The 15,731-nt window shown below is 37.2% G+C and overlaps 1 protein-coding gene and 1 non-coding gene across 2 annotated transcripts; both read right to left on the reverse strand.

The window, feature by feature from the left end:
• Positions 1 to 4,279: 4,279 nt before the first annotated feature.
• LOC127102603 (uncharacterized) lies at positions 4,280 to 5,379 on the reverse strand. Its single transcript, XM_051039955.1, has 2 exons — positions 4,965 to 5,379; positions 4,280 to 4,845 (listed from the first exon to the last, which is right to left on the reverse strand). The coding sequence occupies exons 1-2, from the start codon at positions 5,377 to 5,379 to the stop codon at positions 4,280 to 4,282; spliced, it is 981 nt and encodes a 326-aa protein (XP_050895912.1).
• A 10,245-nt stretch (positions 5,380 to 15,624) lies between these two features.
• Positions 15,625 to 15,731, reverse strand: LOC127108801 (small nucleolar RNA R71). Its single transcript, XR_007796312.1, has one exon. It is a non-coding gene; the product is annotated as a small nucleolar RNA R71 (small nucleolar RNA).

The raw sequence follows: 15,731 nt of genomic DNA on the forward strand, positions 1-15,731 counted from the left end.
GGTTTTTAAACCAATTGAGGTAGACTCTCTTGTCTCCATGTAGTCTGGAAGACCTGGCTTGTTATTTAGCCAGGCAACTGTCTGAAGTCCTCCTTAAGAGGCGATGTTTGTGATTGTTTACTTTTGTGCCAAGCAGGTAAAGACCTCTATGAGGCAATTGGCGGAACCCAAGGGATATGCAATCTATCCCCCGCTATTCTGTTGAGTCGTCCCTCTGCTCACACCACTGTGTTGATGCATTGGGACACAAACCCAAGATCTTGTACTTTGTACAGTTGTGTCAGAGTCTTGAGCGTAGAAGGGTCCCTCCATTCTGGACCCACGCTCCTTTGTCTGAAGCTCTCCCTGGACAGGGATAAGAGCTGTGAAGTCTAATCTTCACTCACCTTTCATCTGCTTCACCTTAGCCTCTCAATGGCAAGGTTAAGAGCGAACGATACCCTGTACAGTTGACTTGCCTCGGCAGTCCACCCTTGTTTGAGCCTCACTTGACTGGATATAGTGTGTGCTTTGTGAATATTTGCTTGAAATGTTTGTTTTATTTTGATTGATGCTTGCATGCTTGTTTTCCTGGATAGGATTAGCTTGCTGTTGTGCAAGTAGGTAGAAACCACAACATAGGGCAATGATGCATGATAACACTAGGCTCGAGTACAGCTCCCTGGTAGTGTGTCTCCCCTTGGTTTCTGGCTAGAATTTCTTTCCCTTTCAGGGGAACTACGTCGCCCTGATCCTCATACCAGATGAGGTACGTAGGCAGGAGACCGTGCGAGGTCTCTCCGGGCACTTTTCTTTCTTTTTGTGTGTGTGCTTGACAGTTATAGGCTCGAGTTCCCGACTCCCTATTAACTTGTTGGTTGTTGTGTGCTTGGAAGCTGATGTAAGTCCATCGAGTGGCATTCGGGTTCCAGTATGCGTGTGTTTGGTTCGGATGCCGATGTAAGTCCAGTGATTGGCTTTCGGGCTCCACGTTTGCCTTCTTGTGTGTGTTTTGGTTCGGATGCTGATGTAAGTCCAGTGATTGGCATTCAGGCTCCCAGTTTGCCTGTGTTTGTGTTTGCTTGTTCGGCGTGCGTGAGCCGAATTACGGCAGCTCTGATTCTCGTTCCAGACGAGATACGTAGGCATAGGACGCGATGTCCTAGCGAGCCCTCTTCCTCTTAACCCCACCTGTGTTGTCTTCGGTGCGTGTGTGTGTGTGTGATGTCTGTTTAGCAACCTTTTCTTTCTTTTAGAGCGTGGATCCCGTCGAGTACGACGGACGTGAGGGGTGCTAATACCTTCCCCTTGCGTAACCGACTCCCGATCCCATCTCTTTGGTCGCGAGACCATGCTTTTTCCAGGTTTCTCTGAGCGTTTCCTTTCCCTATCTTGGGATGAATAACGCGCAGTGGCGGCTCTGTGTGTTTTTTTGTTTTAGCCCGCCGGTTGTTTTTCGCGGATGCGACACTTAAGCCTGAGTCTCACAATGCAAGCATGCATGAAAAGGGTTTTAACCATGAGTAGGTGATTAACCTATGAAGGAGGTGTTTAACCAATAAATGGTAATTAATCTCAAGAGTTGTGCATGGTTCAGAGATGGGTGTTTAATTATGAGAAGGTGATTAACCCATGAAGGAGGTGATTAACTAAGAGAAGATGATTAACCTCAAGAGTTGTATGGGTATTCAAAGAATATAATGTTTGATCCAAAGAGAAAGGCAGTTGATTGTTAAAGTGTTGGTATGAGGATGGATGTTGAAATTTATTTTTATTTGAATTACACTAAAGTCTATGAACGAAGGTGAATATTTTGAATAACGGGGGCATATGTCCTATATTCGAAGATATTCATAACAAGGGTATGAATAATCCCTCTCATTCTTCTCCGTTGCTTAAGACTTGTGGCGCACAATACACTTCATAATCAACATGTGTTTTAAAAGAAGAGAAGTTTTTGGGTTTGAAAAGGGTGAGGAAGTGTATGCTTGAATGGATGAGTCTCAGCATGATCAAGTCTTGATGTTCTTCTGTCTTCAAGGTCTTGGATGTGAATCTTGACTTGAGTTTGACTTTATGGATCAAATGTAATGCAAGTGAAATTCTGGTACGTAGATAACATATGTCGTATACCATGTCACGACACCATGATCAGGACATTATCACAACATAAACAATTATAATGTTCTAGTAAATAGCAGGTAGTACATAATATATGTCAATTGTTAACCCATTTCAGTGCAGTGTCCTCTACATATGGGGACATCCAATCCAGGAAGGAAATCCATTATAATAGTATTAGTTTGAAGTTCTAAACAATCTATGGTTTTACAAACTTCTCACCTAATCACTACCCTTGGAATTTCTATCTAAAACTCTCCAAGTTATGAGACCCTTCTCACTCCCCTTCAATCACACAACAATGATAACAACTTTCAACAATAAATAGAAGACACACTTCCAATGAAACATAATCCATTCTTACTTAAAAGCTCATGAGTGATTCACAATTACAACTCAAAAAAACTCAGTCCAATTCAAACATCTAAGTGATACGAGAATGACTCACAAATAACAATGAACAAACTAAACCCTAACAGAGACTATCACATACGTATCTTCGTTCTTTTCTTAGGTTATAATCGTCCTTTAAATAGCCCCAGAATAGCATGGGCTTCGGGCTAAATAATCAGCATATCCAAATTAGACTGCTACACAATCTTCTGTAGAATCAAATCAAATCAAATCAAATCTGATGTCTCCTTAAATGTTTTGACATCCTTTCTTAGGAAACAAGGCAAAGCTTAAACCGACATTTGCTTCTAAAACAAACGCTTCTTGGGCCACAAAATATGTGAATAAAATCTTCACAAAATCTTCACTAATCTCATGCTAAAAAATAAATCTTCCAAGAATGTAAAACCACGACACACCACGATGTCGTACAAGCATGTCAAAACATCTTGTCCAACATCTTTCTATTTCACTTGTTTTAATAAAATGCTTCCAATCACAATACAAACAACCTAACAATCTCTCCTTTTGGCAAATTTTGGCTAAAACAACCTTTGCAAAACATATCTTGTAAAAACCAATAAACTCAAGAGAACTTCTTCAAAGAAAAATCATAATAAACAAACTTGGAACTTATCCAAGATACATCAGAGGCATCCACAGCAGAACAAGATAAAACTGACCTCATAGAGACTGTCACATCAGAGAGAAATAAACTCTCACAACACACACTTTTTGCATAGAAAAATAAATTCTCCCAGATAGTATGTTAAGACATATGGTCTGACTTCACAACAACCAAACAATACACATGAACCATCACTAAGTAAGCATGTCACAATTAATCTAGAAGAGAAAACACATAAACTCCCCTTAAATAGCATAACAGAGGCAAGAACTACTCCCCCTCCATTAGTACTCCCCCTCAAAGGGAAAAAGGCAAAAGAGAGCAAAATACCAAATAACTACATACCAAATAACCACACCACTACTCCCCTTTTTTAGCCAAAAAAATAGACAAAAACAGGAAAAACATTCATTAGGAGCAGAAAAAATATCAGATGTAGCAGATCATATTACAAACCAAAAAGGCACACATGGTGCACAAATTTTCCAGGGCATAGCCTACAAATGAAGCAGAAACATAAAGAAAAATCACAAAGAAAACATATCACATCAGTCATCATTACCGCTAATTGTCTCTTCAACATCATCACCACTTACATCAACATCTTCTTTAACCTTATTATACTCCTTATTATCACCATCCATGTGTTCCCTCAGCATCTTCTTCAGATAAAGCATTTATCAGGATTTCAAGCCTGCTCTTCTTTTCAGTATAAGCTTTGATGGTTTCATCCAAGGTTTTGCATAAGTCTTTTAATTCAGCAATGATTCCTGTCCTAGAAGTAGAATTGGTAGATTTCTTGCCAAATGTCATGACAATGTCTAGGACATGTGTCCCTGCAAACAACCTATAATTCAAAGATATAGGAGATTCCATCTTACTTGATGCATCAAAACTTATCAGAATTATTCCACAAATTAGAGAGGGAAAAACAATAGGCATTTTCACAACAAAAGTACTAACATGCTTTAAACTTTGCTCAAAGACATAAGACCCAAAATCAAACTTGGTTTTGGTTCCAACAATGCAAATGAATTTACCTAAACCTATAACTATGGTTGAGGTATGATTTGTAGGAACCCAATTGATAGCTCTTATCCTATGAAGCACAACATACTTCACACTCAACTTGCTAGTTGATAGCTTGCTCTTTCTTAGTCATTGTGACAACTGTTTGGTAGCGATTTCTTTGCAAACAATATTATCAGATACCTCCACTTTAGCTTGTTCCTCTTCACTTCTGCATATGAACCTGTTAATGATTTCTGGAGAAAATTCCACACAATTTCCTCTCACACATACCTTTCTGAACTCTTTATTCCTCTTGTTATCACAATCCTTAGAAATATTTACAATGAGTTTTTTTACAAGTATCTTATAACACTTGCCAAAATTAACCACACTTTCCATCAACCTAGCATTATCAATAAGACTTACTACCTCCTTACATTCAAGGGCATCCTTCTCAAGGTATCTTTCCAAAGCCAACCTCTTTTGGTACACAAACTTCCATTTTTCAACATTCTCAACAGAGTGAAAAGAGATGTTGTCAATGGGAACTTCAGGCACATTAGCAGTGACCTTTTTCCCAATAGCTTTCTTTAGAGGCACGATGTCTGAAACATTTTGTTCGACATCATACTCAGAGTCACTAAGACTAGATGAATCTTCCTTCCTCTTCAAAGATCTTTTCTTGGTGGCAGGAGTTACAACGTTGCTCCACCCTTTAGCAAGACCAACACTTGTACTTTTCTTGGGAGCCTTGGGAGGCTTGCTTGTAGACTCAACAAATTTCCTTTTCTACTCTTTAACCTCTTAGATATCACTGGAGCCAATCTCTTACCAATGAGCTTATCATCAGAGTCCAGACCATCTACATTTACAATTTCTGTAGATAGATCCTTCTTCACAATAAAATTTTCTTCTTTGTCAGACATATCAACATACATACTATCAGAATCATCTTTCTCTTCAGATTTTTCAGGGGACTTAATTGCACAAGACTCACTATTAGACTTTCCATCAGATTTTTCAAGTGAGGTTTCAATAGGATAATCAGTTTGGGCCAAAGATGTAGTGACATCTGGCACAATATCAGACTTAGGTTCAACATTCAAGATTTTGGAGATTAAGACACAAATACTCTTATCAACACTATCTTTATCAACAACATTCATACTAGATTGACCTAGGGTCTTATCAGATCTAGGGTTTATAGTCCCATAGTCAGATTTTTTAGATGATTCAACACTAGCCATTGCATTTGGAACAACAGAACATTTAGCAGATGCAACAATATCAGGTTCGACATCAGTGGTTTTAATAAGATCAAGATATTAGCTAGTCATAGAGTGAGGTTTCTTGACATTAATAGAGGGCTCAATATTCCTAATCTCACTAGAAGGAATTTGAATCGTCCTATATGGGTTAGAAGATTTACTTACAGTTGAAGGCTTAGCCTTTTTCACAGTAGGTGTTCTAGCCCTACTTTTAGTAGGAATATGTCCTGGAACAATGGAGAGGGGAACGACATCAATTACCACATCTGAATGATCCAATTAGCACAAGCAATCCTAGGGGCCGATTGATCTTTGGTGCTTTTTCTAGGTGTAGAACCAGAAGGTTTAGACATTTTGATGACAAATTTTGTGTTGAGATTGACCGTAGAGAGATGAAAGTAAACGAGAACAATGATGAACAGTTTATTAAAGGTAAGGATAATGGAATCAATGGAGTAGGTAAGAGAGAGATGATGGCATGTTAGGAGAAAAACAAGGAAAGTTTGTATTGATTTCCCTGGAGTTTTGTGCACCACTAAATGGAGGGAAGAGAAAATATTGTTTGCACGCCTCCACATCAGTAATTGCTATAACTCTTCAAACATGAAAATCCCCAATTCTCCCACTAACTTCTCAAACTGATTTGCATCAAAAGCTTTAGTAAATATATCGTCCAATTACTTCTTAGTGGCCACATGCTCAAGAGTAACAATTTTGTTCTCAATAAGATCCCTAATAAAATGATGACAAATATCAATATGCTTTGTCATGCTATGTTGAATGAAATTCTTGGATATGTTGATTGCACTCATATTGTCTCAATATAATGTCATGACATCTTGCTTGACATTATATTCCTTTAGCATTTTTTTCATCCAAATCAATTGAGAGCAACTGCTTCCTGCTGCAATATACTCAACCTTAATAGTAGACAATTTTGCTTCTTGTTGAACCACGAGATAAGATTGTTTCCTAAGAAGAAGCATCCTCCAGAAGTACTTTTTCTATCATCAACATTACCTGCCCAGTCTGCATCACAATACCCTACAAGCATGGAATTAGAACTATGAGAATACAACATGCCATATTCACTAGTACCATTGATGTATTTCAAGATCCTCTTCACTTGAGTAATGTGACTGATTTTAGGCTCAACCTAATATCTAGCACATACTCCTACAGTAAAAGTGATGTTTGGTCTGCTAACTGTAACATACAAAAGACTACCAATCATACTCCTGCGCAAACTCTGATCCACATCAACACCTTTTTCATCCTTAGTTAATTTCAAGTGAGTTGCTACAGGTGTCCTTTTGTGACTAGCACTTTCTAAGCCAAACTTCTTCACTATATTCTTAGCATACTTACTTTGAGAAATGAAGATAGTATCATCCATTTGTTTAACTTGAAGACCAAGAAAATAGGTTAATTCACCAACAACACTCATCTCAAATTAAGATTGCATTTACTTGACAAAATGTTGAACCATCTGGTTCGACATCCCTCCAAACACAATGTCATCAACATATATTTGGGCTATCACGAGTTTACCATGCTCTTCTTTAACAAACAAGGTCTTGTTTATTCCCCCTTTCCTATAGCCATTGTTGACAAGAAACTCAATTAACCTTTCATACCAAGCTCTAGGTGCTTGCTTCAATCCATAGAGAGCTTTCCTTAGTTTGTAAACATGATATGGAAAACTAGGATCTATGAACCCCTTGGGCTGTTCAACATACACTTCTTCATTCAAGTACCCATTCAAGAAGGCACTTTTCACATCCATCTGAAATAGCTTGAATTTTAGCATACATGTCACTCATAAGAGCAATCTTATGGATTCAAGATGAGAAACAAGTGCAAAAGTCTCATCAAAATCAACCTTTTCAACTTAAGTGTATCCTTGAGCAACAAGCCTAACCTTGTTTCTGGTCACAATTCCATTTTCAGCAGATTTGTTCTTGTAAATCCACTTTGTGCCAATAACATTCATCCCTTCAGGCCTAGGAACCAGGTCCCACACTTTATTCCTTATGAACTACCATAGTTCTTCTTGCATAACATTGATCCAAAATTCATCAGTCAAGGCTTCCTTCACATTTTTAGGTTCAAACTTTGAGACAAAGCAAGCATTAGATATCACATCTCAGGATCTAGTGGTGATCCCTACATTAAGATTCCCAATAATAAGTTCCTTTGGATGATCTTTATGAATTATGATATAAAGGACCTTCGTTGGCTTGATGGTTATCTGATTCAGTCCTTTCTAGCTCAATGTTGGACTCAATATCTTCCACATTTTCCGAAGCATCAGTCTGCTAAGATGATATTCCAACATCTTCATTGACGGCAACCCCTTTAATAATTGAATCATAAACCACAACATTAATGGATTCCATAATGACCCTTTGTTCTCGATCAATAAGGATGTTATGGATTTAAATACCACGTAAGCTCTGATGTTTATAGAGTAACCAAAAAATATCCCTTCGTCACTTTTGGGATCCATCTTTCTCCTCTATTCTCGATCAGTAAGGATGTGACATTTACTCCCAAACACATGAAAGTATTTAACAGTAGGTTTCCTTCCTTTCCATAGTTCATAGAGAGTTAAGGATGTACCAATTCTTAGAGTAACTCGGTTGTTAATATAGTAAGCAATGTTCATGGCTTCAGCCCAAAAATGATAAGGAAGATTTTTAGCATCTAACATGACTCTAGCTGATTCTTGTAAAGTTCTATTCTTGCGTTCTACAACTCCATTTTGCTAAGGAGTGATGGGAGATGAGAATTCATGACCAATACCTTCAAAATAACAAAATTAAAAAATGCATTTTCAAACTCCCTGCCACGGTCACTTCTGATTCTGACAATCACATTTTCCTTCTCTCTTTGAAGGCGTTGACAGAGCTCTTTGAATAGCTCAAAAGTGTCTAATTTTTCTTTGATAAAATTCACCCAAGTAAACCTTGAAAAATCATTAACAACCACATAGACATACCTCTTTCCACCAAGGCTTTCAACTTGCATAGGCATTATTAAGTTCATATGAATAAGTTCTAAAACTTTGGAAGTCATTTGATGTTGCAACTTCGGGTGTGACATCTTGGTTTGCTTCCCAATTTGACACTCACCACAAACTTTACCCTCCTCAATTTTGAGTTTTGGTAGAACTCTAATATCTTCTTCAAACATAATCTTCTTCATACCTTTGAAATTCAGATGTCCAAGCTTCTGGTGCCACAACTTAACTTCATCTTCCTTGGACATTAAGCATGTGGAAGAACAAGTAGTTTCTTATTGTATCCATAAATAACAATTGTCTTTAGCCCTAAATCCTCTCATCATAATATCATTCTTCTCATTTGTAACCAAACATTTTGACTTGGTAAAATTGACTTTTAAACCTTTATCACACGATTGACTAATGTTGATCAGAAAAATAGTCAATCCTTGTACAAGAAGAACATCATCAAGTCTAGGAATTCCAGTACACACTAACTTTCATATCCATTTAATTTCACTTGTACCTCCATCACCAAAAGTGACAAAAGTGGTGGAATAAGACTTAATATCCACTAAATACTTCTTGACCCCTGTCATATGTCTAGAACATCCACTGTCAAAGTACCAGTCTTCTCTAGATGAAGCTCTAAAAGAAGTATGGACTATAAGACAAGTATCAACAACCTTAGGTTTCCACTCCTTTCTAGTTTTAATCATCACATGATTAGCCCTTGGATATGTTGGATGTTTTGGATAACCATACAGTCTGTAACAGAAATGCTTTATATGTCCATATTTACCACAATAATGACATTTCCAGGGCAAAAACTTGACTTTAGTTTTAGTTTTCTGATGTCTGGTAGGTAGGTTGTAACATTTGTTAGGACATCATGGTATCATAATTCCTTTCTGGAGGAAATTTTTTTGTCACAGGGGTTTTTCCTTTCAGAGATTGGTAATCAAAACCTATACCTTTTAAGTTTCCAGCCCCTTTTCCAACTTGAAGAATTTCATATAACATATCATACCCATTGTTCAACATTCTTAATTATTTGGTCATGTTTTCAAGTTTAGAATTCAATAGGGCTACTTCATTTTGAAGGTCAGAGATAGTAGATAAAAGTTTCTCTTTTTCAACCTGCAGTTAACCTATGATTCTCTTCTGCTATTCTCCTATCTTGAAAACCTATTCACTTATGACACATAATTATCTGTAGGAGACAACCAATTATTCATAAGAGATATCCTAACTATGAATCTTCATTAGATTCATATCTACCAGTAAAAGCTATAATATGCTTAGCAGTTTCATCATCAGTTTCACCTTCATAATCATTATCAGACAAAGAAACAGACAAACCCTTCTTTTGTTTCTTGAGATACGTGGGACATTCTGATCATATGTGACCAAAACCCTCACATCCATGACACCGAATACCTTTTCCTTTATTGGGTTTCTCCTCTGCTCTTTCTTTTCTCTGAAAGTCATTATTCTTACTGATGTCGAATGACATGTTCTTGACATTAGGTCTTGAATTCCTATCCATTCTCTTCAACACCTTATTGAATTGCCTCCTAATAAGAACAATAACATTACAAATCCCTTCATCAGTCTCTATATCACATTGAGTTTCTTCATCATCAGTGTTGTAGATAAAAGTTATGCTTTGTTCTTTCTTTTTCCAGATCTATCACTGATAGTCAATTCAAAAGTTTGAAGTGACCCAATAAGCTCCTTCACTTTTATGTTGCAAATGTCTTGTGCTTCTTCAATAGCCGTGACCTTCATGTCAAACTTCTTAGGCGAATACCTGAAGATTTTTATAACAAGCTTCTCCTCTGACATCCTCTTGCCCAAGGCACTAGATGAATTGGCAATATCAATAATATTCATGTGAAAATCATGAATAAAATCATTATCTTTCATCCTGAGATTCTCAAATTTGGTGGTGAGAAGTTGAAGTCTTGACATTTTTACTTTTGATGTGCCTTCATGAGTGGTTATGGGGATTTCCCATGCATCTTTGGCCACAGTACAAGTATTTATTAACCTGAATATATTTTTGTCAACTCCATTGAACAAGGCATTCAAGGCTTTGGAGTTTCCAAGAGCAAGTTCATCTTCTTCCTTAGACCAATCCTCTTCAGGCTTCAAATTAGTTATGTCCTTCCCATCTTTCTCTTGCACCACAAGATGTTCCCAACCTTTGATAACTGCTTTCCAGGTTTTATTACCGATAGATTTTAGAAAAGCCACCATACGTGATTTCCATTAATCATAGTTGTTGCCATCCAGAATAGGTGGTATGTTGACAAATCCTCCTTCCTTGTCCATAGTACCAAAAAATATCTCCTTGGAGCTCACCCAAAACAGAACAGGGTGCCAGCTCTGATGCCAATTGAAATTCTAGTATGCAGATAACAGATGTCGTATATGATATCACGACACAAGGATCAAGACATTATCATAACACAAGCAATCACAGTGTTCTAGTAAATAGCAGGAAGTAAATAACATAGGTCAATTGTTGACCCAGTTCGGTGCAACGTCACCTACATCTTGGGGCATCCAAGCCAGGAAGGAAATCCATTATAATAGTACTAGTTTGAAGTTCTAAACAACCTCTGGTTTTACAAACTTCTCAACTAATCATCACTATTGGAATTTCTATCTAAGACTCTCCTAGTTATGAGACCATTTTCACTTCCCTTCAATCACACAACAATGATAACAACCTCAAACAATAAATAAAAGACATATTTCCAATGAAACATAATCCACTATTGCTTAAAATCTCATGAGTGATTCACAATTACAACTAAAAAAAACTCAGTCCAATTCAAGCATCTAAGAGACATAAGAATGGCTCACAAATAATAATGAACAAAATAAACCCTAACAGAGACTATCACATACGTATCTTTGTTATTTTCTTAGGTTTATAATCGTCCTTTAAATAGCCCCAGAATAACATAGGCTTCGAGCTAAATAATCAGCATATCCAAATCATATTGTTGCATAATCTTCTGCATAATCAAATATGATCAAATCAAATATGATGTCTCCTTAAATGTTTTGGCATCCTTTCTTAGGAAACAAGGGAAAGCTTAAACCGACCTTTTCTTCTAAAATAAACGCTTGTTGAGCCACAAAATACGTGAATCAAATCTTCAAAGAATCTTCATTAATCTCATGCTAAAAAGCAAATCTTAAAAGAATGTAAAACGACAACACGCCACAATGTCGTACAAGCATGTCAAGATATCTTGTCCAACATCTTTCTATTTCACTTGTTTTAACAAAATGATGCCAATCACAATACAAACAACCTAACAATAAGTATGAAAACTCAATTCAATCAAGTGATCAAGGGGCTTATGATCACTTGAATGAATGTAGATCCTAAGGGGAGCATACAAATTGTTCCTGAAAAGTCATACAAAACAAGTCTAATTCAAAACATGTAATTATTTGATCAAAGGTAAATTTGATCATCAAATAATTAATCAGAGATATGATCATATTAAGAACCATTCAGTAAGCACATGGGAATATGAACAAAATTAAAGGCATTAAAAATTAGGATTATCATGTATAAACCCTAATCTCTAATGTGTGCCTAATTGAAACAAAAGGGAATTAAATTTTAACTAAAAGGAATCCGATTAAAATGTGTATCTGATTAAAATCTAATGAGAGGGATCATAATATTTTGATGTAAATTTTTTATGTACTATTTAATCTGTTACAAAAATAATTAAAAGATAAACCTAATACTAATAATTAATAATCAAAGTCACTTTGCAGGGGGGTATGTTGTTGAACCAGGGTGTCTGGTAGCAAAAGGGGCGTTGGGCCTAGACTGAAGGCCCAAGTTGTTATCGTTGTTGTTTGCATTCAGAGGGAGGTGCATTAGTAATTCCATGGGTGCAATGAATTAAGGCCCTTTGGGCTTAGCTTCTAAGGCCCAACACAAGGGGAAAAGGTAAGGAAGGGATCTCAAGTTCCCTCATTCATTTTTTTCTTAGCCTACAGACCTCTCTTTAATCTCTCTCAAGTCTCCTTTGCCAGAAATCGATTTGTCACACCGGAGGTGACGAAGCTAGCCGGTATGAGCCAAAACCACCATTACTCAACTTGTTTTTACCTCCTCTGATCAAACATCACACTCACCCCACTTGAAATTTAATGAGACAATCAAATCACAAAAATAAATCCAAGAACCCTTATCTACTTCAACAAAAATAAATCACGATATGGGGGAATGAAAGCATGAAACCTTCGGGATTTGATTCCCCTCATCATCCCCTACATCTTGCTAATCAAATTAAGGTGAAATCAAATGGAGAGGTGGCAGGTCCTACCTACAGGGTCGAGGCTCACCCTAGAAAGCATTGAAGCGTTTGAGGAGGAATATGTAGAGAGAAAAAATACCAAAGGATATGATCAGGTCAGCAACCTCCACAGGGAGCACTACTTCCATTCCATACACACGAGAGAAAGGGGTTGCCCCTGTTGAAGTGTGGACGGATGTACGATATCCATGCAAAGAAAACGGGAGCATCCCATGCCAATCTTTATACATCAAGACTATCTTCTGGATAATCTTCTTAATGTTCTTATTCATATCTTTAATAACCCCATTCATCTTAGGTCTGTAAAGGGAAGAGTTATGATGTTCAATCTTGAAGTCGTCACAAAGCTCTTTCATCATCTTGTTACTCAAGTTCGACCCATTATCAGTAATGATCTTACATAGAACACCATATTGACAAATAATCTGATTCTTAATAAATCGGACCATAAACTGCTTGGTCATATTAGCATAAGATGGTGCTTCAACCCATTTGGTGAAGTAATCAATAGCTACCAGGATGAAACGATGTCCGTTCGAAGCTTTGGGTTCAATCATACTGATAACACTGAAATTTACCGTATTTTCGACTCCGATTTCACATGCATTCTAGTTGTTTTATTGTTATTTTGTTGTGTTATTGCTATGTTTTCCTTTGTTTTCAGGTTTTTACTTTAATCGGAGCCCCGATCGAGAAAAGGAGCGAAAAAGAGCCCCAAACCCTTAAATTCAGCATTTTGTACTTGTGGCCTACCCCATGACTGACGCCATAGACCCTGCCATGACGTGTCCAAGCTCAACTTCCCTCAACTTCCACGTTCCCCACTACTTCCACTAAGGCGCCTCAGATTGGCCTTGTGGCGGACGCCATGGCCTTGTGGCGGGCGCCACAAGAGGAAAAGTTTTCCCTCCCATTTTCAAGTTGAAGGGCATCCTGGTCATTTCCATCTTTTTACTTGCTTATAAATAGAAACTCGAAATCACTTTTACAATCATCCAAACTTAGAGCAGAGACAAACTCATAGCAACTTTGTTTCACTTAGGCATATATTCAGTATTATAAAGTGGTAATCGCTTCGCATTGGAGTGTTACCACAATTGTGTAATCGAGTTTGTGATAGAGTCTGTAATCGAGTTTGAAGCACTTTGGAAGGAAGTTAATCCTGCCGCCATTTTCATTTCCGCTTTGCAATTTATTCAACCCTCCGATTGGAGAAGGTTTTTATTACTTGTCTTTATCTTATTTATTTTCTCGCACTCGTTTTACTTTATTTATTTTCCCGCACTCGCTTTACTTTATTTATTTTCCCGCACTCGCTTTAAATTATTTATTTCCTCGCACTCGCTTTAAATTATTTATTTCCTCGCACTCGCTTTAAATTATTTATTTCCTCGCACTCGCTTTAAATTATTTATTTCTCGCACTCGCTTTAAATTATTTATTTCCTCGCACTCACACTACTTTTATTTACTTTCCGCACTCGCACTACTTTTATTTAAATTAATGCACTTTTACTTTACCATGTCTAACTAAATCTATAAGGTTAGAATGTAAGGATCGTAATTGAACCGATAATCCGTACAATTGTTCGTAGAAACACTTAAGGGCTATTTTAACTTTCAACTTAAGTTTTCCCGCACTTCAATTTCGTTGGGTAAGATCGAAAGCCGTCCAACGTCTTTTTAAACTTAATTGTTTTTAACTATTTCAAAAACAGCGAAAGCGCTTTGTTTAGTTCATTAGGAGTTTTTAACTTTAGAAGAAAAGAGATTTTAAAACTATTTTCGGACGCGTTTATAAGTTTAGAGTCTGTTTCGTGAGAACCTCTTTTGGTTAAGAAGTCCATGTTATAATACTTTTCAACTTAGTCAAGATACTATATTTCTTAAAAATAGGTTTACTACTCTAACGCAGTGCGCACCTTTTTATAAGTGACAATAAGAGGGTTTGATTAGGGAGTACAACTCGGTTCTGAATACGCGAAAGCGACAGTTCCCGTTAAATTAGTTCTTTTCAAAGTAGGAAACACTGCCCATAAGTAGCTCTATTAGCAAGTACTTGGATTATTAATTGATTACGTGAATTACATTCGACCATGTCTTTATTAATTAATCTTTATTCAATACTTTACTTTTCATTGCACACTCCAAAAACACCTATTTTGATTGCCTTTGATAAACACCATAACAATAGATAACGATAGATTGACACTTGGTCTCTGTGGATTCGACAATCTTTTATATTACTCTGACGCATTCGTATACTTGCGAAACACCGCATCAAGTTTTTGGCGCCGTTGTCGGGGACCAATTTCGTCAAATTTCATTTTTCTGTTGTTATATCGTTTAGACTTAGGCTATTTCCCGCCGGTAAATGCGAAGAACTCGCAGCACCGGAAGTTTAAGCTTAGTACACCCTCTGGCGGAACCTGAACGTTACGCTCGCGCACGTTTATTCTTTCATAGGATTAAGAGAGTTATGACCGAAGATCAAAACTAAAGACCTCTTAAAGATTTCGCTCAACCATCTAATGAAGAACCTAGTTCTAGTATAGTAAACCCAACCATCCCAGCTAATAATTTTGAACTTAAACCATCCCTGTTGCAACTAGTGCAACAGAGACAATTCGCAGGTCTCGCTACTGAGAACCCAAACCAACATTTAAAAATATTTCTTCAATTAGCAGACACTTTTAAAACCAATGGAGCTTCTCCTGAGGCAATACGTTTAAGATTATTCCCTTTTTCCCTCAGAGATAAAGCCCTATCATGGTTAGATTCCCTTCCACCCAATTCCATTACGACTTGGGATAACCTTAGAAGAGTTTTTCTTGCTAGATATTTTCCCCCGAGTAAGACCGTCGTTCTTCGAAACCATATAACTAGATTTATCCAAAACCAAGGAGAATCGTTGTTCGAAGCTTGAGAGAGATATAAAGAGTTGTTACGAGCATGCCCACATCATGGTTT

This window comes from Lathyrus oleraceus, chromosome 7 (assembly GCF_024323335.1).
Source record: "Lathyrus oleraceus cultivar Zhongwan6 chromosome 7, CAAS_Psat_ZW6_1.0, whole genome shotgun sequence".
In the NCBI taxonomy this organism is placed as follows: Eukaryota; Viridiplantae; Streptophyta; class Magnoliopsida; order Fabales; family Fabaceae; genus Lathyrus; species Lathyrus oleraceus.

Bases quoted from the DNA above. Each gene is read 5' to 3' on its own strand.
- LOC127102603 (XM_051039955.1), bottom strand. From the start codon at position 5,379: ATGGCTAGTGTTGAATCATCTAAAAAATCTGACTATGGGACTATAAAC. The intron at 4,846-4,964 runs GTAAGAGATTGG...GTCTTGCTAAAG, and splicing joins CTCTGATGATAAGCTCATTG to GGTGGAGCAACGTTGTAACT.